Consider the following 24,932-nt stretch of genomic DNA (forward strand, 5'->3'; position numbering starts at 1 on the left):
CGCAGCGTTGGTGAGCCGATTTGTAGCCAACTTCACTGCGACAAGTTCAATGCAACTCAGTGTACATACATACATACACTCAGTCCCATCGAAGTTGTCGCAGTGAAGTTGGCGCACTAACACATTCACGCCGCGTCGGTGAGCCGATGCACCTCACCTATCGACTCACCGACGCGGCGTAAATGTGTTTGTGCGCCAACTTCACTGCGACAACTTCGATGGGACTGATTGTGAGTGTACCGATTGCGATGAAACCTTTCACATCTGATAGGAGATATCTCACTTGCAAAAAGTTATGCAATTTGTTATTGTTAATAACTATTGTTATAACCAAAACCCTATTCCTTGGTGTTACTTTGCACGAAATGGACCGATGAAACCTTTCGCATTTAATAAGAGATACATATTTCCGCGATGATCCCTGTTGCAAAATTAAAAATACCCGAATATACGATGCTGCCAATAACGATTTGATAGGTTGCCGACGCCTGAACTAGGATCTTCCTAGTAGAAGAAAAGTTTTTAATTTTGCGCCGCCTCCGAAAAGGTTGAAATGTATTTAGTATACTATTTAACGAGTAAATAGGTTTTATTAATAGCTGTTGGGTATTTGTATAAATGAAGTAGAAATTATTTCATACTTTTTAGTGCATTTCGAAGTCAGTTGTAGTTTTTGTTAAAAATTATTTTATTTTAGTTAATTTTTCTATATAAAAGAAGGTACAGTCTCAGTTCCACGTATAAAAATTTGATAATTTTGTTAAAATCAATTTTGTTTAACTCTGAAACGCGATAAATAAATACGCTAAGATGAATAGTTAAACATAGAAAGTCTTTTGTGCGTGTATTTTTTAATAAAAATTATTTTAGTTACTTTAGTTATTGGAATAAATGAAGAAGAAGAATAAGAAAGGAAAACGAAAAGAAACGTTTATGATTTGCAACATCCGTTCTTCTCTCGAATCATAGGTTTGTTCCGCAGTCTGACGGAATCTCGCATTCCTCCGTCGATTTTAGTTTTAAGAACATTTTCTACTAAATACCGCATCGCTACATCTATAACAAATTGAAAATAAAAAGTTGTATACATTGTAAATTCTGTAAAACTTAGAGTAGGAAAAGATTTTGTATCTTGAATCGTAGGTAACTTTCTAAAATTCTAAGGTTTCAAAATTCTAATACATACCAACATTTGTATTTTCTTTAGCAGAAGTTATATACCAAGCACCGATATTATTCTCTTTACAAAATCTAGCAATTTGTTCAGTCGGAACTACAGGGCAAGGTATATCACATTTGTTTGCCAAAAGAACCACAGGTATATTAGAACCATCTGGAAGTGTAACTTTTTCTCGGAGATCGAACAACCATTTTTTAATTGATTGAAAGGTTGCTATCCGTGAAATGTCGAAAACCAAAGCAGCAGCCACTCTGAAAATTATATAGAAAGCTATTAATTTACAAGAATAGAAATGCTATATTTATTAAATATGTAAGTACTCACGCGTATTTATAATAAACCCTTGTCATATATCCGAATCTCTCATGACCAGCTACATCCCTAAATTATCAGTTCAAAATAATTTATTATACTATCCAAATACATAGGTACGTACTAGCAGGGTGTCGAAAGTGTTCGTTCGGGACTCAATTTAATACTTAAGGATATCAGAGAATTAAAATATTAAATATCTCTTTAAATATTGAGTATTGACGAAAACAGCCAAACACGGGTCAACTTATATTTCATCAAGATTCACCAGAAAAAGTTATATCAAAATCGATGACCCAACTGCTGTGAGGTCTCCTTGTCAGGTCAAGCCCAGTTTTCGTAGTTAAGGGTGCCGTCCCTGAGCCAGTGTTTTTCCTTAATAATTTAAAAATGAAGCTTAAAACAACGTTTTCGCAAAGAAAAATGTTGTTCAATATCACCCCAGCTACCACCCCCTTAAAGGACTAACACTCTTTCTGGGACACCCTGTATACCCGAGTATCGTAAAAATTATTTTTCCATAATATACATGTACCATAATTGTAGATTGATTTTAGTATGCGGATCCCAATCGAGCGTTTTTATCGCAAAATCCGCTCCTATGGTAATTTTGTAATTCGACGTAAATTTTCCTGTAAACAAAGAAGAAAAAAAAATTTACTCGTTTAATCACAAAACGATTGCGATAATTAAAAGAAAATTTTTCTTTTCTCTTTAACGTTTCATTTATAAAGATAACGTGTTTTCTTTTACGTCAAGAGCGATTCGTTTGAAAGAGATTAATCAAATCAGGTCAGGAATAAAAATAGAGGAGAGATTATTTCTGTTCGTTAATTACTACAGGTGTAGATGAGGCTGAAAATGAATCAAACAACTTTTATACTTATTACGTGTCTTTCTTATTAAAACATTCTTCTATCGAGCAAATTTCACTTTTCAAATGTTAATTCAATGATCTTTGAAAAAATACTAGTACCTTCTGTATATCTTCTAACTAGCGCAGTTTTCCCTGAAAAGAGTAAACAGAGAATTATTATTATTATGCAAAGTCAACTTTCGACAAGTCGGATGACAAACTGATGTACAATACTCAATTGTAAAAATAAAAAGCCGGTGAAACGATGAATGGTCAGTTACTATATATGTACTAGGTACGACCCGTTCGTCTCTCGCGGGCCCCTAGTCCCCCGGAAAATTCGCGGTTTTTGAAATATAGATCATCAAAGTCTGAAAAAACTACTGTTAGCCGCGCATGCGCCGTATAGTACCAACACAACCCTTTTCAAAGACATTACGTACTGTTGGGGGCATGCGCGCGCAGCTAAAACGTGCGACCCATAGACTTTCTACAGGAAATGGAAACCCCTGTAATTTTTCAATCCGGCCAACGGTTTTGAATTAGTTTCAAGACCTTTCTAACGACGTATAGAGTGTATCTCTAACCTCAGTAGTTCTCGAGTTGAAAAGTGACACTTTGCACTTTATATATATTTAAATACTTATGTACGTGAAAACGATTCACACGATTCACGTAGTTGACGATGACGAATGTTTTGAATAGGAAATTTTATTTAAAACAGCCTGGACGCACCCACGCCATAATCACCGATAACGAGGAACTTGAAGAGAAGCTCCTTGTGACCAAATTTCGACAATAGAACGTCCGAGTCTCTCCTCGGTTTTCTTGAATTCATTCTTCCTCTTCTTCTTATTTCTTCAAGAGTTATTTAACGTTTGTATATTGTATAGCAACTGCCGCTTTACCGCTACTTGTTGTTCGTTAGTAAACTGTCAGTGTAAACCGGGACAAAAGGCTCGACCTCTGAGGTCGACTTGTGACTCGTGTCACCTCCTCTTATTCCCCCTCGGTTCCCCATATATCACTCTCTTGCTATCTATCCTCCAATATTCGTGGTAAACACTGGGTCAAATATGGCCAAGTCGTCTTACTTGAAACTTTCCCTTCTTCCACTTTATTCTTACTTTTGTTGCGTAGATTTTCATCTGAATTCGATACTTGGGCTATTGATTGTCGGCAGATACGATTTCTTCTAAGTTTGGAACGTTACAACGTTATATCTGTACACATACGTTAACGACGTTTAATCTGCCTCTGGCACACAAGTGTTGTTCAATGTACGTAATTAATCCATCGCACCGGTTTCACGTATACACATAGTACGTTAATTTATTCAAAGTGTTTTTCATTACTTTTCTTACATTTGGTTGCCTTCAAAATTTCAAAGTTAATTGAACGATTGACGATAACACAATGATAACGTAAGAAAAAGGAGATAGGAGGGGTTTGTGTGCGTGGAATGTATAAAAAATAAACATGAGACTGTATAATTTGATATACATACAATAGTTATCATATAGGTAATACATGTATATATTCATAAATCGTCTGTTGATATACCTACGACGATGAAAAGTAATACATAGATTATTATTTTCTGTTCAAAATGTACTTCATTTCTTGTAAAACTAAGAAATTAGCGTTGCAATTTCATATTTTAATCAACTTAGGGAAAATAAATCGATCAAAATTTTTATTTTTATATTGATCATAAAATAATTTTTACTATATTTGAATAGAATTTAATCTATTTTAATAATATTGACACGTCGCCAGTAAAGTGATTGATAATATATATTATTTCTGTTGACTAAAAAAGTTGATTTATAGTTTGCGAGTTTTATATTTAATGAGCCGATATTTACAAAAGTGTAAAATGTAAAATAAGATTTAAAACACTCTTGACGCTCTTTATTAACGATAAGAGATCATTAAAATGACAACCATGTCTTTGGATTATGAATCGTTAACGTATCAATTTCTTCTTGAGTAAAACCTTTTAGTATCATTTTTGGTAAAACGTTATTTAATATGTGAGAAAATCCATGACCACCAAATTTTATCTAAAAAAAGAAAAATGGTGAAAGCTGTTGAATTAGAATACCCTATGTATATGTTACGGTAAATGTGATTAATCCGGTGATTCTGTATAATTGTCGGTTATTATATAATTACCATTAAATTTGGTAAATATGATAAATTGTTGAATATTTATCAAATTAACCGACGAGTTTATATAATTCCCAACTTATAATGGCGAATGTGATAGAAGTCCATAACTTTAACAAAATTCATCCAGTTAGTGCAGCTGCTACGATTTGTAAAAATTAAGGTGAAAATGTCCATTAAAACTCAATTAGAAGTGAATATTATTGATGTATTAGGTTAGGTTAAATAATATATTTAAATCCGGCAGTGACTACAGATCCTGTAGTCACTGAATCCAGTTATTATTTAAATAACACTATTATTTTAGGAAAGCGTTGCCGGCCGTCTTGCGGCGACCGGATTTAAGTATGTGGCCATTTTTTTGCGTGGGGGAAATCTACAAGACACCCGCGGCCCCCCTGGGGAGGGGCCGAGGGTAGTGCAGGATTCTTACCTGCTAAAACCCCCACGGTGGCCTGCACTGGGCTTGAAGAAGGGCCCCGGGACCTCTGACGAACACGCTGGGACCATGTGGCCTGACCTAACCTATCACATCTATATATAGTTTTAATAATAATAATAATAAGTTTAATATTTTATCTTCTACTCAACCCGAGGCGATTGAAGGTGGGTACGTTAATCTAAATATTTACCAACGATAATAATTACTATAACATTTATTCATTTATATTTTCTGTTAAAGGATACATAATAAACATTATTTCGAAAAATGCATCTAATCATCCATGTGACTTAAAATAACCATTTATTGAATTTTTAATTGTAAATTGTAAAATATTGTTATATAGTGTCCAACGAAAAACTATCCTTCTGACTAGTAACTACTCAAAAAACTGCGCTCTATTCTACTGACTCAATCAGTCAAGATATTTATCACACTGACCATTACGAGTTGGGAATTATATAAACTCGCCGGTTAATTCAATAATTTATCATATTTACCAAATTTAATGGTGATTATATATAATAACCGGCAATTATACATAATCACCAGTTTGTTATATTTACCGTAACGTATACATACTTATGCATTGGATTTCTTCAATTGAATATACATACCAATCTGTGCTTAGTATGAATATCCTGACTGAGAAGCACGCGATTTAATTTTCCATCATCCCGAAGAAGTTTTACGCGATCTATACGTTGTGCATCCGATTGCATATCGATCAGTGGATTCAACTGATAAAAGGAACATTCAGTTCCAAATAGATCAAACTGACAATAACATTTCGTCGTGTCGGCAAACTCCAAAAGCTGTTGTTCGTCACGAATAGTTCCTATCAATGATACATTTCAAACAATTTTCTTGAATATAATAGTTAAATTTCTTTCAGGAGCGTCGTGTTAACTTTAACGAAATAATAGCCGTTCTGCGTCGGCTCTATTTCTTGAAATAAAGCTAATTTTTATCTACTTTTTACTTGACGCCCCCCTCTGATTGATTTCCTTTCACAGGAAGAATTTCTTTTGAAATCGCTCAATGAAACGTACGATCTAAATGAGAGAGAATCGCTTTACTGCCATCACCGCCTGCTTCTTGATAAAGCCTCATTATTTCGTAGGGTGCCGCACAATTTCTTCCAGGATGAAAACTAACGGGACATTTTAATTGCGCTTGAAGTTCTCCTGTTGCTTTGATTGCTCTTTTCTCAAACTCTGTTCGAAGAAATAAACGAAAAAGAAAACAAAATTATAGAAACATTTTCATGTTTTATCAAAAATAAGTGCTATACGATGAAACGTAACAAAAGTTAACCTTCGATCGGCCAAGTACTTCCAACTTCTCCGATAAATCCTGTTTTCACGTCGGGACATTGTTCGCAACCAACGGTCATCTCTTTCAACATTATATTGTACATTTCTTCTTTGGATAAATTCAGATCACTTGCATTTTGAGTAGCAGCAACGTAATAGCCTTTCGTTTGTCAATAATAAAGAAGAAAAGGAATAGAATAAGAAAGAAACGAATCGAATGTATTATTGACATGTTTCTGATCATTTTACTTTACATTATTATGCTTAATAAAAAAATAGAAGACTGACTTTCACAAATGAAAATATACCTGTTCCAGCGATCACGTTAACTCCACTTTCTTTGCTAACTCTTTTCATCATTGGAATATCACGATTCAAACCGTAATTGCTATTTTCTACGATGCTACCACCGCCAAATTCGCGATATAACTTCACATCTTCCAAAATAGCATCAATTGTATCCGTATCGTTAAACGTTAAATTATACAAACTACTGTAACTGTAAATAACAATTATCTTGGGGAAACTTCCGAAAGGCCCCATCATCCCAGGACAACCAAACTTCAGATTTATAGTAATTGAGGGACGAGAAATCGAATGAGACCATTTTCAGAACTGGCAAATAAACCGTTCTCGAGATATACAGGGTATTCTAAAAGTGCGGAAACTCCCTATTACCTCGATAAGAACGCATTTTTACGGAAAATGACTAACCTAACCTAGGTTAGGGTTAGGGTTAGGGTTAGGGTTAGGATTAGTCATTTTACGTGGAAATGCGTTCTTATCAAGATAATAGGGGGTTTCCGCACTTTTAGAATACCCTGTATATCTCGAGGACAGTTTATTTGCCAGTTCTGAAAATGGTCTCATTCGATTTCTCGTCCCTCAATTACTATAAATCTGAAGTTTGGTTGTCCTGGGGTGATGGGGCCTTTCGGAAGTATACCCATTATCTTTATCATCCCTACATACAGGGTGTTAAAAAATACCCTGAAGGTTTCTACACCGCTGGATAGATCATGAAAAATCGAAGTGAAAAGTTCTGTAGCATTTTTCGGTGGGATCAGTAGTTTAGCCACATTTCGCTGTTGAAAATTGAAAAATTGACCAATCAGCTCGCAGCTTGACTGGCAAGAACCGCGGGGTAGGAGACTAGTCGCCTCTGCCGCCGACGAGCCACGCCGCTGACAAGCGTCGCGCTTACGCATGCGCCGAGAGCAAATAATAATTTCTCTGTTTGTTTGTTTGTTTGCTTGCTTAATCTTTCTTTTTCGTTTATGGAAGAGGAAATACATTTACGTACGCGCGGTTGACCCCCTGTCGCACTATTCGGCTAAGGGGGGACTCGTACCACCCAGAAGGGATGATACACTACCCACTAAAACCTCTCCCTTTAGTGTGGGCCGCCGGCACCTTTCACCGCTTCAGGTATATACCTGCAGGTACTCCAGGATACCAGCGATAGCCACAATGACGCTTCCTTTTAGCTGTAATCCGCCACGCAAGCGTGAGGGATTACGCATCCACGTCGTTGTACCTCCGATCGAGCAGTTAGGACATTTTCAACCTGCAGAGACTGCGCACAGGACTTTTTCCTCAGCCACGGTCAGGAACGGGACATCTCATTTCCACGGTGACCGGGCCATGTTTTCATCCACCTGGTAGGTTGCTATTATCCCTGATGTCATCACTGCCACCTGTCCTGTTCAAGGACAGGCTTTTTCTTCGACACGGTCAGGCACGGGACATTTCATTTCCACGGTGACCGTGCCCTGTCCTTGTCCACCTGGTGGTTTGTTTGTTTGTTTAATCTATTAGTGGGTCATACCCAGTTGTGTCAATTTATTAAACGGTTTGATAAATTGTACACGTACAATTTTCGTCTGTATCCTGTAGTAAATATTGATATCGAACATATTCAAAAAACGATAAAATTGCTATCTTTACAATAGCAAACAACGTTTGAATTATTTAAATATTTAATTAATTCCGTCTCCACTCGACTCTCGGCGCATGCGTAAGCGTGACGCTCAGCGGCGCGGCTCGCCGGCGGCAGAGGAGGGTCTTGCCACTCGAGCTGCGCGCTGATTGGTCAATTTTTCAATTTTCAACAACGAAATGTGGCTAAACTACTGACCCCATCGAAAAATGCTACAGAACTTTTCACTTCGATTTTTCGTAATCTATCCAGCGGTGTAAAGATCTCCAGAGTATTTTTTAACACCCTGTATATCTATACCGCATAGTTGAATGAAACGTTTCGAAACTAATAAATTTATTTAATTTCTTTTCACGTTCACCCAAAAGTGTATTACCTTTAAAGAGTTCACTATCATTTTATCGTGTCTGAATTGTATGTACAAGTAAAATATAGTAAAAAACGAATATATTGAATTTCTTCTACTTACGGATACTGTTTCAAAATTCCAACATTTCGAAGCTCGATTTTATCATTAAGAAATCGTTTTAAATGATTAGGTGGTTCAACATAGAAAGAAGTAAAAGATAAGGCCAGATGCTCGTGCGTAAGCGTTCTACCAAGCTTATTTGCATCTTTTTCACCAAGCACTAAGCAAAATAATAAGAAATATCAAATATCTACAATTATTCAAAGAACGAAAGTTTCAATACTATTGGAAAATACAATGATGCTCGTACAATGTTTAAACAAAAATTAACTCTTTATTATTTGTTAAATAATGTTCCCAATTGCTATGTGTACACAATTACGATATTACAATATTACTTTTTAATTAAATGGAGAAAAGTTATATATAACTATTCATTTACAGAATTAAATACTTACCAGTTTGTACACAATTAGATACACGTTCCATATTTCACAGGCGTACGTTCAATTTCACTTAATATTTCAGAAAAGAATTATAAGATATATTGACACTTGATATCCTTGATAAAAACACTCCTGTTACTCTTTATATAATCTCGTGCAACCTAGGCTTCCTTTAATTAAGGGCAAGCACAGAAGAACGAATATTCCCTTTTTTATTTCTTTATATTCTTTATCTATAGACAGGAGATTTTACATTAGTCTCTTTTATGGTTGAAAAGAAATTGAGAAGCCTATGTTGCACTCAAGTATACAGTTAAAAGCATTAAATATAATATATCTATTACACTTATTAATCAGTATTTATGATCAAAACTTATAAAAAAGAAATAAACATTAAAGTGAAAAGTTTAAAGGGAAATAAATACATTTCTTTTCCTAATTACTACAATTCACACAGAAACGTCACAAAACGTCCAACTTTTACTTCCATCTAGCAAACACTGACTTAAATAGCATCCATGATAACGACAGTTACATAACAAAAATATGAATACAGATCGTGCTAATGATATTTGAACAATTTATGAAATATTAAACTTACATGGCTCAAATAAATAACATTAAACTAAAAAAAAAAAAAGAAAACAAGGATGTAAAATGAAAGAAAGAAAAAGCGTATCTTTACTTAAACCCATATAATTATTCAATTCTTTGGAAAAAATTATTAAAAATCTACTTATCAGCCTTATTAAATACACATTTCTCTGATTAAATACCTCTGACCAGACTTTCTGTAAGACAAAAAGCAAAATTCTAATCTCTCTACTCACAGAAATCTTAAAAGAAGATACAGCTCCTGTTCATTTCTTCAAATATCAATAAATTATCATTTATAGTTTAAATTAAATTAAAATTATTCGAAATTTCATAGCAAGTGTAAAACCAAAGAACGTGTTAAATACCCATAAGGAAATAAATCCTTATAAACAATATATAAAGTTTGAACAGTTAAAATACGCTTTAATTAAAGAAAAAATATATACCGTATATATATACACACATAAAATTTTAAATCAGCCATTTCGTCTTTGTTCTTTTCATCATCTTTTTCTTTCCTTTCTTATGCAATATAAAATGCTACCTTCCCGATAAAACAATTTCTTGCAACGTTATCATTCTACCAAGAGAATAATACAAATCTAAGTATAATTTCTGGTAACACGTTAACGCATTTAGTATTTTCATGAACATTGTGCAATGATACAGAGATTTTTGGTCGCATGCAGTATGAAATAATTCGATGAACAAGGGGGTCTCAAATAAAGTCTATAGCAGAAATTTATTGAATCGCCCAAACGAAAAAGTAGATATATTATAAAGAAGGAAAGAAAGAAAACATTTGAATGATAATCAAAAAAAAGATTGTCAAACTATGTGATAAAAGAGGAGATAATGTTGGACAATGTAAAGTTAAATTAATAGAAATAGTTGATCAATTATTATACAGCGAATTCATAATTGTAGAATACATTTATTTAGAACAATAGCAGGGTTTCATCGATAAAGATATGCGATAGACTTTTGAGACACTTTGCTCAACAGTTTCGAATATGAATTCATTTTTTCCACTTGTCCATGGTATGTTTTTTCCCAGTGAGAAAACGCGTACAATTTTTATATGATATCAGTTCCGATCAAGATTGACCCATCAATGAGTGTGTACTTCATGACGAGAATTGCACGATCGTCCAATGGCCATCCACATGGCCAAAAATAGTTTTCGTAATCACTAAATCAACAACGGTAATTAGATGGATAATAGTACTGATAGCACTAATGATAATAACATTGATAATACAATAATAATAATAATATTAATAATAATTTACATTTACACTTTCTTCTTACTTATTTCACTTAATTAATTAATTATATTTCCTATCTACTTACGACATGCTTATGTGTTTACACTCATTCATACAATACAGTCTGTACTGAACCGTAAATCTTTAACGAAAGTGTGACTAAACACTATTATTTATGTATGTATGTGTATGGATGTATGTATATATATATATATAAAAAAATAAGATAAATAATCATAAAAAAATATACAGAGAAACGCGTAATGTACAAATCGATGAAACGGATGTTTCGCAGAATTTCTCTTTCTTTTAGAGAACACCGATCGTTTTGAAAGTATTTCCCTCTTTTCTTTTCTTTTTAAAAAAGAGTAATTCAGAAAAACGTGAAAAAAATAGAGTTCTAAATTTTTCAAAAGATGCAACGCTGTGAGATTAAGAAAGATACGAATATCAAAAAAGGTCTAACGAGAAAGCGGTAATTCAAATGAAATTGTCGAGTGCACGCGAAAAGTATGAATCGAAGAAGTGGATCAAACCGATCAATACGAATAACAACGCGCAATAATGCTTCATTTTATAGCAATTTTGCACACAGTTGGATATCTTCATAAACTATCGTCGCTATCGTCGGCATGAGCTTCCACTGATGCATTTGCGGCCAAGCCAGCGGCACTTCCTTCTCTATTAGTTTCAATCTCTTGTTCCATTGAATTATTTTGCAACTGTTGTTCGTCTACATGCGCATAATGAAAACCGTTGTAAACAATCACTGATAGATATTTCAACGAAAAGTTTAGTTTACAGAAAATTACCTGACTGAGGGGTCGGAGATTCTTCGTCACCTTGACCCGGACTCGATATAGCTTCTTTAATTTGACTGTTAACACCTTTTGGATCCAGATCTGTCGCCCAACTAAAATACATTAACGCAAGATGCGTGTTACCCAACTTTTTATGTACCTGTAAGAGAAACACGCGTAAGTAAAAGATAAAAAATAAGAAATTTAGAAATAATAAAATAAAATCATCAAGACGTTTACCTTTCCTATCGAATAATAGACTAGAGACTCTTTGGGTACAATATTTTTTAATTCTTCAAATTCCCTAAGCGCTTCGGTGTGCCGACCAATTGACAAGTTTATAGTCGCACGATGAAATTTGCATAAAGTATTGTCGGGATCGTTTGCAATTGCGGTATTCAAAGTCTTTAAAGCTTGGTCAGTTTTCTTTAGTGCATGTTGTACAACACCGATGTGGCACATTATTGCTGAATTTTGTGGATTTATTTGTAATGCACGTTTAAAATGCAATTCTGCCAAACTGTATTGTTCCTGTTTCGAGAATATTGTTCCCAATCCAAACCTAAAGCAAATATCGTAGAATATTTTACGATTATCTTACATACCAAATGACTTTTCTCTAATTAGTGAATGATTTACCATGCATTGTAATGCCTAGGATCGAGCCTAATGGCATTGCGAAACGCAGTAATGGCCTTATCCAATTCTTCGGTCATCACATATTCATGGCCAAGTAGCGTATAGGCATACGGGAAGTTTGGATCTACCTAAACGTTTAAAAGACACAATTTTCATCTGAAATATAACTGAAAAACAAAACTAGAATTTCTATCAATCTTAAAAGTATACATACCTGAATAGCTCTTTGGAAGAATTTAATTGCTGTCTCGTGTTCTGTTTGTGCAGAAAATAAATTTCCCGTTGAACACCAAGCAGCCGGTGAATTACGATCCTCGGAAACAAGTTCTTGTGCAAGAGTGGATAATTGCACTTCAGCATGTAAATGCCACAAAACAGTACTATAAATTTCCATAAGTTCAGTCCTTTGAGGTTCCAAATGTCTCACTTCAGAAAAATAACTGTTGAAAAAAATATCAGGCTATAAATTTGTACCTACCAATTTTATAGCGTTCTATACATATTATATTAGTAGGACATTTATGTACCTAGCAGCTTTCTTATAATCTACCATTTCAAAGTGTGCACGAGCTAACATGGAAAGTACCCAGCCTGTGTTATAATGTTGTGCTGGAAGAACACTTAGTATCTCGACAGCTTGGGTACAATTAAATTGACTCAAGTGTTGATACGCCATTCCTAACTCACGTAACAGTGACATTAAACCTTCTAAAAAAAAAAAAAAATACACAAGATATTATAAAGAAGAATTTATCTCTTTATTCCAAAATAAAGTTAAGTTAACAACTTACCAGCACATTGTTTTTGAAGCGTTACCGCACAAATATTAGCATTGCTTTGATTATTTAAAGCATTTACACTAGCTACAGCCTTTTCTGATGTAATAGTTTCACTTTTCTCTTTCTCGTTTCGATTTCTCTCATTTAATTCGTTAAAATTAGTTTTGTTTAAATTAGTTTTCGAAAGTCTGGCTTTCGTCTTCCGAGATGGAGACTTAGGAGTGGCAAATTTATTTCTGTTTGGAGATTTATTATTTTCCTAAAATAACGAAACAATACATTTGGCAGACTAATACCTATATAATCAAAAATTAAATGTTTATGAAATATAAAATTGAAAAACAATTAACTACCTTAACCGAGTAGCTATGGCTGAAGAGTCGGGATGAACGTCTGACGTTAGTACCTTGTAGCGTTGGTGGTGTCGGTGTTGGGGTAGTAGGCGTTACTGTTACAATATTCGCGCTGTTACTGGTATTTCCAGATTGTGAAAACACTGGTTTTCCTTGTTGCAAAGGTGTATCTTTCCTTGACATTAATTGCTATAAATTAAACAAATTACGCTGTATACTGTACGATACGTATACGTATTTAAAAATATTATCATTACTACTCAAATCTTACCCCAACATGAGCCCTTAAACTACTAACACGTTTCGCTAAACTTTTCTGATCGTTAGCTTCTGTAAGAGTCGTATGCGAAGGTAAAACTGTTGGTTCAGGTGTATTGCTTTCCAGTGGTAAGATACCAAAACTCGGAGTAAGAGGACTCATCGTGTTACTAAACATACTACGGTATCGTGGAAGTTTAGCCCTTGGTGATATCGAAGAGCAATTACTATAATGTAAACTTTGAGGACTTTCATCTATGGAAGAATATAACCGTATACCAGAACCTATGCCATTTATTATAGTCGATGCTGTTGTCATTTGTCCAGGAGTTCTGTAAAATATTATTATAATAATAACAACAACAACATGATATATAAACCTAATTACATATAAACTTGTTATAATATACTTACACATTAATGCCATTTATCGTAGGTGTGCCATTCGAATTATTAATAGGTAGAATGAGATCAGATTCGGTCGCGTAATTAGGAGTAGGTGTACTACCATGGCACATGGCAAAATTGTCTAACTTATCTAACTGAAAAACTTTAGCAGGATCTACCACTTCGCCGACGTTGCATAATTCTTCGAACGAATGCCAAAGAAATGGATTTAACTTTAAAGCCAATTTATGGGCATCATTTCCCTTTGAGGTACGCATCATTTTATAATAAATTTTTGCTATAATCTGAAGAGAAAAACAAGCATGTTCGCCGAACTGTGTGGCAATTTCCTCTAAATTTTTCAACTGTTTATAATATCCCCCTATTATGGCTGCTTCCGCCTCTGCATATCTACAAATTTTAACATCAATTTATGTACATAATTAAACGTACAAAACAATTTCATACTTACTTCTCTAAATCGTAACAACATTTGGCTAACAGAAATCTGCACTGCGCAGAGCTTGGAGCTTTTTTAGAAAGTAACGCGTAAGCTTGCCTAATTCGACCTGATCGATAATAACAAGTCGCCAAAAGGAATAAAGTTTCTTCTGTATCAACTGTAAAATATTTAAAATGATCTTATAACTATGATTAAAGGATATGAGGGTAAATTAAAAAATCATAATTAGAAAAAATTCAAACTTGCCTTCTGCACATAATCTTTCTGCTAAAAATATTGCATCCGGATAAGCATAATGATTTAAACAATGCCATATGGCTGCCTGTAATTATATATGTACAAGTATATATCATAGCATATTAAAAAATACATAATAAAATGACTCAGTTATAAAAACATTTAATCACGTTTTTATAAACAAGAATATATATATATATATATATACACACAGCACGTACACATAGTATTTGTGTAATTATCCGTCCAAACAGCAACTTATTAAACATTGTTGAAATTTAATAAAGTAAGAAAGATTATAAACGTTACTTATATCTATTTAGTTATAACTCCTCCCATTTACCGTCCATTTCGCAAAAGCAAACAACCCTAAATAAGTTCACCTTCGAATAAATGTATTTAATGTAATATTGGATAAAACTTCGGTAAACTTATAAAATGAATGAAGCATCATAAATTATTGTAGAAAATTGCAAATCAATTTTCCGTTAAAGAAGAAACAAATGTATAAACGAGTTCGATTTCTCATGTCAGTATCAATAAGTGTGGATGCGCCCGGACAGAAAATTGCACGTCACTGGCAGTCCCTTTTCGTACTTCATTTACTTTACCTGCACTGGCTCCTGTACAATCATCCTTCACACTGCAAGCTTGGTCATATAAGAAAAATCTCAAACGTTTTAAGAAAATTTAACGTAGAAAATCCAAAGTCGAATGACTGCTGTGTATAAAAATTGCTTAGGAGTCCATCTTGCTCCGATTCTTTTGAAGTGAATGACTGACTTCAGAACGGAGGTTTACCAACATCGTGGAAATTTCAATTTTACGCGTGAAATTGATAGAATTATCTTTTATACATATACAATTATTTATATTTTTGCTACAAATAGAAGGTTTAATATTTTATTAAAATTTTGTAAGCTTATAAAAGTTCAAGTTTATTGTCTATTTATTTACATAAACATTTTCGATTCATATTGTATACACTTTTATTTTGAAAAGAATAAAATTCAGTATGTATTGCAACTCAGTGTACATACACGATTATTTAAATAGTAATTGCAAATTTATTTAGCAATTTTGCAAGATCTATAACTTTAGAAATTCAAATATATGTATAGTTTACTGTTTGGTTGGTAGCATGCAAAGATAAAGTAAGTAAAATTCTACCGGCAAAATATGTGTAATGACAAATTGTGACAAATTAAATTATAAGTATTTGGATAATTGTGTATAAATGTTTAACGATGAAAATATACGTTACATCGAATATTTGACAAGTACTATCAATATAAAAATTACATATCAAATAGTGATCAAATAATATACGAGGTATCAATTATACAAAGTACTAAAAACAGTACTTTATATGTATAGATAATATATTTGATAAAATGTATTATCAGTATCTTAGAAGAAGAGACTGAACTACTAATAAAAATATGAGTAAAATAAATATATATATTTATCTACTGTTATTTTACAGATTTTTGTAAATAACAAAACATAAATTATGTGATTCTATTTTGCAAGGATGTATTGTTTATTACGTTCTTGTTTTCAAACGTGTGTTCGATTAATAAGAAAAATCAGATTGAAATATATCTGCATTTGTATCGGTTTTATCGCGCTGCTTGATTTTTTTGGTGTATTCACACATATTTTTGAAATCACGTATGATTCAAATTTTGTTTATCCATACGAAGGCGATGTACACGAATTCGTAAATGCATTAAGACATAACGAAAAACCCGTCGTCGATCCTATAAACAATTATAATTATACATTCATGATTGATAACCAACAAAAATGCCTAGATCCGCCTTACAATACATTTCGTGTTGTATACATAGTGAAATCTGCAATAGAAAATTTTGAAAGGAGATTGGCAATCAGAAGCTCTTGGGGTTTCGAGAAAAGATTCTTCGATGTACCATCAAGAACAATTTTTATTTTGGGCATGCATCCCCATGATGATGAGATACAAGCAAAGGTAAAAGTTGAGGCTGCAAAGTATAAAGATATCGTACAAGCAAACTTTGTAGATGCATATTATAACAATACTTCAAAAACTATGATGGGTATTAAATGGCTAATCAAATATTGCTCTAATTCAAAATTCTATATGTTTGTTGACGATGATATATATGTTTCGGTAAAAAATGTTTTAAGATTTATAAGAAATCCAACTAATTATCCAAGTTACTTGAAAGAACCCAAGAAATTTGAAGCTCAAAAAAGGGAAATTAAGGATACTGATAATAAAGAAGGACCGCATATTAATGATAACATTACAGAAAGAAATATTCGTACATTAAATGAGAAAGAAAATTTGAATGAAAATTTTACTATGGAAGAAATTACTCATGGATCAAAAGAAAAATTTCATAGTAAAATTCTATCCACAGTTATTACTGATTTTATACAAAAATATGAAGATAATAATAATACATTAAGATCTATTTACAATAAAGCTGTAAAAAATGAACTTCTATCGAACAGATTAAAAAGGCAAATTTTTGATTTTGAACTTCCAGCAGATGTTAGATTATTTGCAGGATTCGTATTTTTATCTTCACCTCATCGTCATAAATCTTCTAAATGGTATGTTCCTCTTAGTGAGTATCCATATCACTTATGGCCACCGTACGTTACAGCAGGAGCATACATATTGTCTAAAGAAGCCCTTTTAGATATGTATTATACTAGTCTTTATACAAAATATTTTAGATTTGATGATATTTATCTAGGCTTAGTTGCCAAAAAGGCAAATATTGAACCTTTTCATTGTGAAGAATTTCATTTTTATAAGAAAGATTATACAAAATTTAATTATAAATATGTAATTACTTCTCATGGATACGGAAATCCAAATGAATTATTAACAGTATGGAATGAGCAGAAAGCGCTTGGTAATGCCTAATTGTTTATACGAAATTCTATTTTAATGAGCGGAATTTATGATATACAAAAACAAAATTTAAGCCTTTGTAATTCTGTATTATTTATAAAACAAAATAAGAGAATTTTTGTTTTCATTTATCATATACTATATGTATATTAATTGTTTTTTAAATCGTGAATTCAAGTAATGTAATAAATATGAAGTATTAAAAAATAATAAACAGGGCGATTAAATGTAGCATTAAAAAATTGATTTATTACAAAATACATTTAAAAACAGTTTGATATTGAAAATGGACTTAAACACATTAGTCAGTCTTTATGTATATAACATGTTATAATACCAAATATAATTTATTATGGTATTTTTATATAAATAATGTACAATATTGCTAACTGGAACAATCGATCGTAATTATTACTAATATAAACATTGAATATCTTTATCAACGTATGACATAAGAATTATTGTTTCATAAATCTTATTTGTAAGAAAAAATTATTACATCATAAGGTCAATTCTATTATAAAAATACCAGTATTTATAAGTGTACAGATTAAGAAAGAAGAAACTATGTTGGCATGTAAATATGATTCAATGAATAAGTAGTTTACAAGTAGTGAGTTTAAGAAATATTTACAATTTTGTAATTGTAGGATTATTACTAATTACTTTATTATTGAATATATAAGTTCAATGAACACTTTTCTTCAATTTATTTATGATCAATATTGTTGTTTATCCACATTTGCTTTAAGTAATGTCTGGTCTAAATTTGTGGCTTCTTTTTTTATCATGTTTAGTAATAACTGTGAACTTTCCAAAATCTGAAATGATATTGAGATTTTTATACATTCATTACATAAAATTACAGAAATAGAATTATATCATAGTAATGATGTAAATAGTAAATTAATATTTACAAGAAACGTTAATTACAAATCGATATACCTTGATATAAGCTGTTTCTGTATCAGCAATGGTTCTGTCATATTCATTTCTAACAGCTATTCTTTTAGTTAGGCTATCATTTAAACGTGTCAATTTATATGATAATTTTTCTATTTCTGTTTGCAAACTATTTTTTTCATCTTCTTGAGCCTCAATCTGAGTTTGTAATTCCATACGTCTTAATTTCATTTCTTCTAAACCTGAAATGATAATACTGTATAATTAACATTGCAAATAGATAACCTACAAATAAATTCATTAACAAAACAAGAAAGAATAGAATAGAAAGCACTTAACGATTCAAATTTACTTTCTTATTATTATTTAGTAGGAAATAATTAATAATTAACCAATATCTTTTGTAAAGTTCTGTAAATTATAGGTTAGATACAAATTATTTACACTTTACAAGTTCTTGATTGTACGCTTGTAAAGCCGCACCGTGTTGAGACATTTCAAACCCTCCATGCACAAACAATAGAATCACAGTATTTTCGTAACAATAAAAAAATATATTTTCTCGATATTGAAATGATTCACTTAAAATTTAATTTAAATCATTGTTACAGCTACACTCAACCTAAACAAACGGTTCAGTTTTGGCGCGAGATTCAGAAAAAATTTTTTCTTTTGACGCATGCGCAATCGTTGGTATAAAATTATAATTTAAAAATTCATAGTGAAAAATACTACTAATAAAAATATTTAGATATTTAGGTACATAACTTTAAATATGTACATATAAAGTATTTTAAGGAGAACGAACATCTTAGTAGATATATTGTCCGAGCTATAATGTATACCCATTTATCATATCCAGATATATGTATTTAAACAATGTTTAATCATCATTTCGTAATATATGAATTTACATTAAAAAAATTGCTTAAGCAAACCATCCAACTAATGTCGTAATATTGTTAATAACTATGTATAAAACAATCATCTAATGAATACATATTTACTTTTATAAATTATTAAGTAATTAATATTTAAAGTACAATTTTTTTCGCAACGATAAAATATTATGTTTCTAGAAACATGTAGCTCCACAGTAACTCGTTGCCTTGCCTTGCCTTGCCTTGCCTTGCCTTGCCTTGCCTTGCCTTTTAAAGGCGTCACGAATCGTTTTCGTTCAGCAAGGTGCAATAAATGCACCTTTCCCTCGGAATCTTTCCGCCAACGTGAAAGCCTTCGAAACGCAGTTGTATTCGATACGCATTCATCGATCGAACGTGAATAAATCAGTATCTCTTGTTCTGCGTGTATCTTTCAAATTAAAAAACAGCAGTTTCCTTTGTTACATTGTATAATGTACCGAATATTGTAGACATATTTTAAAAATTAAGTGACCATTATGTTCCAGTATTATTTTCTGTTTAGTCAACATTTTGCAACAAGAAAAAGACATTTCATGTATGAATTCATAAGTATCAGCACATAAAAAGTTCTAAATAAAATTTATATAGTACTTTCAACAAGTTTCTTCAACATGGATATATTTTAGGTATGATTAATCATGTTTAATATTATTATTTAATAACAGCATGCGAGATTATGTTGTCATTTGTGTATGCGATTTTCTCGTTCAAGTCATTGAATTTAATTTTTCAATTAAAGATAAATTTTCCACTTTTCTGGTCTATTAAAATAAATAATTGGAAGGAAAAATAAATTAAAAGCAGTATACATTTGGTTCTGTATAAGTTGACACGATTTATGGCGCTTGCGTAGGTAAAACTTTTAACATTATCCTTTCAAGTTTTCATAATATGTTCATTGAATAAAAATAAGAAAAATAAAAGAAAGCATTAAATTCTTTGATTTTTATCTTGATCTCTTACATGCTTACATATACATATGTACATCGTACGTTTAACGAGCTTTTATTCGTATAGGAATCAAACTTTCAGTACAAATAAAATACAAATTCATAATATAATATATTAAAAATATGTAGTTGTTAAACTTTAAACAATTCAAGTGTAACAAGAAGAAAAAAATGATATAAGAATTAAGAAGAATGCATTTAGAATGATCCTATTTTCGATTGAAGATGCATTCGACCTTCGTATTTAAATGACATCATGTCACCAAATTAGGATTTCTTTGCTGATATAAGCGTACTGCAATTAGGACGTATGACTAAAAGATTCTATGCTAATTAAATGTTTTACGATTCATTTTCAAAGAAGGTCACTTCTGCTTTGTTATTCTTATAAAATTTTAAACAGCAGTTTATACGTTTATTTTTGTCAATAGTAATTATAATTAATAAATCCCATTTGCGTATTAAACATATTAAACATAACTGTTCAAAAAAATAAATTTATAATATTCATCATATGAATATCTATGCGATAAATACTTTTATTTGTTAATTTTTAAACTTTAATTTATTTATTTTTTATTTTTAGATTTTTAATTTCCTGTAATTAATATGTATACAAGTATGTGTTTGTGTATAATATGTGATTTTTTTAAACAAAATATCTAAGCATAAGTATTATAATGACAAGTATTTCAAGATACCCTGGATATCATAATAGTATAAGTCAAGACTATTTAACAGATGGAAATGAAAGTCATTGTGCTTCATCGGATCGTACTATATCTGAATATATTGTATCCAATGAGCATACTACAATGGTAATTTGAAAAAACATACTTATGTATAATAATTGTAAATCTGTGTATAATATATTTCTATTATATCTTAAGAATGATAAAAGCTTTTATGCTTATAATACTTCAAGGTAAAGCCAATGAAAAAGGATCATCCAGAAAGATATGAGAAAGAAAGAAGACAGTTGCAAAATATACCGAATAGTCGTGGTTCAGTATTATCTGGATCTTCAAGACATAGTCTTCATCCTCTCAATAAAAGTACTTCGCACGGTAGTATATGTGACAATGGTTCAGATATATATGTTACAAGTGCTGCATACAGAACAACTTCAGACATAAGGTTGAAAATATGAAATAAAGTATAACAGTCTTTGCATACACATTATGATACATAAATAATAATTTTATAAACATTATTTTGCACATATGTTCGTAGTCATATGTCACCTCACAGTTTAACTCCAAGTTCAAGATTGGGTCATCGAGCAGCTAGTCATTGTAGTTATGGTTCTGCAAAATCAGTAAAATCTCATACATCTAAAAAAAATGGTATAATTATAGAAACTATGTCAACGCCTAATCCTTTTTGTCCAAACACCAAGGGGGTTTGCTGCCTTATGCTACTGATCAATCTTGGTTTAATTCTTGTTGCGTTAGGATTTGTTATAGTAATTCAATTTTTTCAACCATTAATAGTTTGGTAGGTATACTTTCTATCGAAACGTTATTGATTGTATTATCAATATGAACAATTTATACTTCACATTCAATTCATATTCATGTTTAATTAAAATTAATCATTTTTAGGATTTTGGGAATTGTATTTCTGGTATTTGGATTTTTAACTTTAATAGGGAGTCTTGTATACTGCGTACATGTATTTCGAAATGCAAAGCATCCACATGATATTAATCCAGAAGATCTTTACTGGACAAGATATTGGCAAGGACACGTAGGTTCAACACCAGAAGTATATTATAAAGCAGAAGATAAATATCACGATGATGGATATAGCGATCGTTTGAGCAAGTATTCTAATAAATATTACGACCGTCAAAAATATTAAAACTAATAACGTGTATTTAATGCAATATTCAGGGTGTTTAAATTATCTACCTAACTTTTGTACAAATTAATTTCAAAGTAAAAAAGGAAAAAAAAGGAAAATACATAACTGTACCTATAAATATTACTAACTTAGCAGTATAACTTATAAAAATATATTTTATATGAAATTATAACTGTTATTTATTTTATATACTTATAATAAATATTATCTGTATGATATATTTCTAATTATAATACAATCACATTTTTAGTTTATATACAAGTAATGGCAAAAATAAAACAATTATTGAATAAATGTCAGTTACTTAGAATTTATTCATACAAATTCTGCATAACATATATATATATATTATATCTACCACCGTTTTTGCATACCAATTGTATGATCAAATAATTCTGGATTTAAGAATTTTCCGTCAGTATCGAGTAAGTAATAAAGCCATCTACCTTTAACTTTTATTGGCAAGTAATCTTTCATTTTGTTTCGTGAAATTATAGCTGTTACCTGGAAAAAGATAAATAAAAATTATAAAGAATATAAAATATTTGAATTGTAAAACCACCATATAGCGAGTAATATATTCATATTGTATTTATTATTATGATTAACAATATGTGTATTTAAGAATAGACTTACTTCCTCAATAGGAAATTTAGCCACATCTTGACTTTTAAATAAATGATGAGTGATTATAGATACATCTCTACCACCTTTGTGCAAAATGATATATTTTATAAATTTTTTATGTGCTGTGTATAGCAACCAAAAGGCAGATGGTCCTAAGCATCAAAATACAAATATCAGAAAAGAATATATTATAATATTAATTTAAAACATGGCACATTTTATAAGTGATTTTTAATATAGAATTAGGAAAGGGAAAATTGAATTTAAACATCCAAGATATGATATTAATATTTGGAAATGAAACAGATTATATTTTACCTATTATTAGTGCATATACAAAGTATAATAAATTTGTTCCATTTTCTTTTATATAATCCGTCCAAGATATATTTTTTGAAAATGTTGATACAAATTTTGAATCATATGTATAATATGATAATATCGAGGCAAACAATATCCATCCAAAACAGAAAACTTTAAAGATAACAAAATAACGAACATTTACATATTTATACAATAACACGTTATTTTGTATATTTGTATTTACATATAATGAATTTGACTTTACATTCTGGCTGTATTCCCTGTACAGGAATACAAAATATAAATAGTATAACAATTTGAAAATAACAACATGTTTAGGAAAATTTTTATTTATAGTAGTACCTTATGTTTTTCACTTTAAATGTATACTTAGAACGTACAAAATTTTTATGGATGGCATTATTAGCTAACAATTTATAAAAAGGGTATAATTTATTGACATAATTTGTTGTACTCCTACAACACAAAGAACTAAACATTTTTATGAGGTTATCGTATATAAAATGTAAATATATTTTTATCTCAAAGTAAAGTTTATAGCATTTCCATTTTATTTCATACTTTAATCAAATTTACAAATAAAAACAAGACGTATATTTTATATAGTGTTTATATTGCAAGTTAAAAACACCACAATGTATAATAACATAACCTACGTTTATTTCATAAAATGATACCAGTGACTATAGATCCAACAAGACTATCTACTATCACCCCACAAAAATTCGACTCCTCCGCCATCTATGCAATAACGGCAGAAACTACTCGACAATTTACCGACTGCGGAATGGTCGAACGATAAGCCGGCAATTTACCGACCGCGGAATGGTCGATCGATAAACCGGCAACTTACCGACTGCCGGAGTAAGTTGTCGAATAGTTTAGTGCGTTTTTGTATAGATGGTACTGGAAGCAAGTTTCAGAAATACGTAACGACGTAACTTATGACATGGTTTGTTCTACGTTTCTAGGGATTTTTCTAGGGACTGTCAACGTAGGAATAAGATCAACCCTTTCTGATCAATCCCCCTCCCCAAAATAGCGCTTTGTTGGGACTTTAGCCCCTCTTTTTGCCCAACGAACTTTTTGTCAATCATTTGCATTACTTTTCACATCACATTGCCTTATTCGTATTCATTATTCATTTTATTCGTATCATTCGCTTTCCGCTATTCGTTGCCAACAGTACACGGTCACCCATCTGTGGTGAGAACATTTTTATACTAGGATAGAGCAGATGGCGCTCGTTTTCAAGGCACGAATTCAAGAGCCCTTGAAATAAAGCCATGTTCAGACTTGTTGGAACTGTAGCCACTTCGTGAAAATAGTAGTTACACACATACACATAGAAAATCCATAGACTGCATATTCAAGAGATGAAATATCTAATCTAAAATATTTAAACTTATTTCTTCTGTAATATATATACTTGTGTAAATTCGAATTTAACTTCAATTCATTGAATTTATAATTACATTTTAAAAAACAGTATAATAATTAAAATTTGTATAATTTCTTTGAATTCATTTTATGCATATATAACATGTTTACCTTTATTTTTTTTAAACGTTAATA

General features: G+C 31.3%; 7 protein-coding genes across 16 annotated transcripts; 2 read left to right on the forward strand and 5 right to left on the reverse strand.

Annotated features, from left to right (window-relative positions):
* Positions 1–818: 818 nt before the first annotated feature.
* Positions 819–3,733, reverse strand: LOC114878184 (ras-related protein Rab-38-like). 2 transcript variants are annotated; one of them, XM_029191685.2, is made up of 6 exons: positions 3,099–3,733; positions 2,469–2,501; positions 2,028–2,124; positions 1,505–1,561; positions 1,187–1,431; positions 819–1,056 (listed from the first exon to the last, which is right to left on the reverse strand). In XM_029191685.2, exons 1-6 carry the CDS (start codon positions 3,184–3,186, stop codon positions 932–934), a joined length of 645 nt encoding a protein of 214 aa, XP_029047518.1. In that variant the 5' UTR covers positions 3,187–3,733; the 3' UTR covers positions 819–931. The 2 variants fall into 2 exon arrangements, with proteins under 2 accessions (XP_029047518.1, XP_029047517.1); XM_029191684.2 differs by having other exon boundaries at positions 3,084–3,733.
* A 105-nt stretch (positions 3,734–3,838) lies between these two features.
* On the reverse strand, positions 3,839–10,490 carry LOC114878183 (phosphotriesterase-related protein). 2 transcript variants are annotated; one of them, XM_029191683.2, is made up of 8 exons: positions 9,498–10,490; positions 9,085–9,188; positions 8,687–8,846; positions 6,587–6,777; positions 6,280–6,438; positions 6,015–6,179; positions 5,580–5,800; positions 3,839–4,414 (listed from the first exon to the last, which is right to left on the reverse strand). In XM_029191683.2, exons 2-8 carry the CDS (start codon positions 9,113–9,115, stop codon positions 4,283–4,285), a joined length of 1,059 nt encoding a protein of 352 aa, XP_029047516.1. In that variant the 5' UTR covers positions 9,116–9,188; positions 9,498–10,490; the 3' UTR covers positions 3,839–4,282. The 2 variants fall into 2 exon arrangements, with proteins under 2 accessions (XP_029047516.1, XP_046142005.1); XM_046286049.1 differs by having other exon boundaries at positions 9,417–10,490.
* A 97-nt stretch (positions 10,491–10,587) lies between these two features.
* On the reverse strand, positions 10,588–15,628 carry LOC114878182 (cell division cycle protein 27 homolog). Of its 2 annotated transcripts, none has more exons than XM_029191682.2 (13): positions 15,465–15,628; positions 14,863–14,938; positions 14,626–14,773; positions 14,181–14,564; positions 13,780–14,098; positions 13,509–13,697; positions 13,168–13,414; positions 12,904–13,084; positions 12,591–12,816; positions 12,377–12,504; positions 11,978–12,299; positions 11,750–11,897; positions 10,588–11,670 (listed from the first exon to the last, which is right to left on the reverse strand). In XM_029191682.2, exons 1-13 carry the CDS (start codon positions 15,486–15,488, stop codon positions 11,543–11,545), a joined length of 2,520 nt encoding a protein of 839 aa, XP_029047515.1. In that variant the 5' UTR covers positions 15,489–15,628; the 3' UTR covers positions 10,588–11,542. The 2 variants fall into 2 exon arrangements, with proteins under 2 accessions (XP_029047515.1, XP_029047514.1); XM_029191681.2 differs by lacking the exon at positions 15,465–15,628 and adding an exon at positions 15,075–15,409.
* A 333-nt stretch (positions 15,629–15,961) lies between these two features.
* On the forward strand, positions 15,962–18,472 carry LOC114878178 (beta-1,3-galactosyltransferase brn). Its single transcript, XM_029191675.2, has one exon. The coding sequence runs from the start codon at positions 16,388–16,390 to the stop codon at positions 17,774–17,776; it is 1,389 nt and encodes a 462-aa protein (XP_029047508.1). The 5' UTR covers positions 15,962–16,387; the 3' UTR covers positions 17,777–18,472.
* Positions 18,473–18,483: 11 nt separating this feature from the next.
* On the reverse strand, positions 18,484–19,360 carry LOC114878186 (Sjoegren syndrome nuclear autoantigen 1 homolog). 2 transcript variants are annotated; one of them, XM_029191686.2, is made up of 3 exons: positions 19,112–19,360; positions 18,710–18,909; positions 18,484–18,585 (listed from the first exon to the last, which is right to left on the reverse strand). In XM_029191686.2, the coding sequence occupies exons 1-3, from the start codon at positions 19,161–19,163 to the stop codon at positions 18,484–18,486; spliced, it is 354 nt and encodes a 117-aa protein (XP_029047519.1). In that variant the 5' UTR covers positions 19,164–19,360. The 2 variants fall into 2 exon arrangements, with proteins under 2 accessions (XP_029047519.1, XP_029047520.1); XM_029191687.2 differs by having other exon boundaries at positions 19,060–19,119.
* A 419-nt stretch (positions 19,361–19,779) lies between these two features.
* Positions 19,780–22,705, forward strand: LOC114878191. 6 transcript variants are annotated; one of them, XM_029191703.2, is made up of 6 exons: positions 19,780–20,216; positions 20,330–20,443; positions 21,127–21,358; positions 21,466–21,677; positions 21,774–22,037; positions 22,145–22,705. In XM_029191703.2, exons 3-6 carry the CDS (start codon positions 21,221–21,223, stop codon positions 22,401–22,403), a joined length of 873 nt encoding a protein of 290 aa, XP_029047536.1. In that variant the 5' UTR covers positions 19,780–20,216; positions 20,330–20,443; positions 21,127–21,220; the 3' UTR covers positions 22,404–22,705. The 6 variants fall into 6 exon arrangements, with proteins under 6 accessions (XP_029047536.1, XP_029047537.1, XP_029047535.1 ...); XM_029191704.2 differs by having other exon boundaries at positions 20,330–20,439; XM_029191702.2 differs by lacking the exon at positions 20,330–20,443.
* LOC114878193 (transmembrane protein 223) lies at positions 22,697–24,565 on the reverse strand. Its single transcript, XM_029191707.2, has 4 exons — positions 23,700–24,565; positions 23,352–23,617; positions 23,043–23,185; positions 22,697–22,910 (listed from the first exon to the last, which is right to left on the reverse strand). The coding sequence occupies exons 1-4, from the start codon at positions 23,834–23,836 to the stop codon at positions 22,761–22,763; spliced, it is 696 nt and encodes a 231-aa protein (XP_029047540.1). The 5' UTR covers positions 23,837–24,565; the 3' UTR covers positions 22,697–22,760.
* Positions 24,566–24,932: the final 367 nt, after the last annotated feature.

Source organism: Osmia bicornis, chromosome 6, assembly GCF_907164935.1.
Source record: "Osmia bicornis bicornis chromosome 6, iOsmBic2.1, whole genome shotgun sequence".
Lineage (NCBI taxonomy): Eukaryota > Metazoa > Arthropoda > Insecta > Hymenoptera > Megachilidae > Osmia > Osmia bicornis.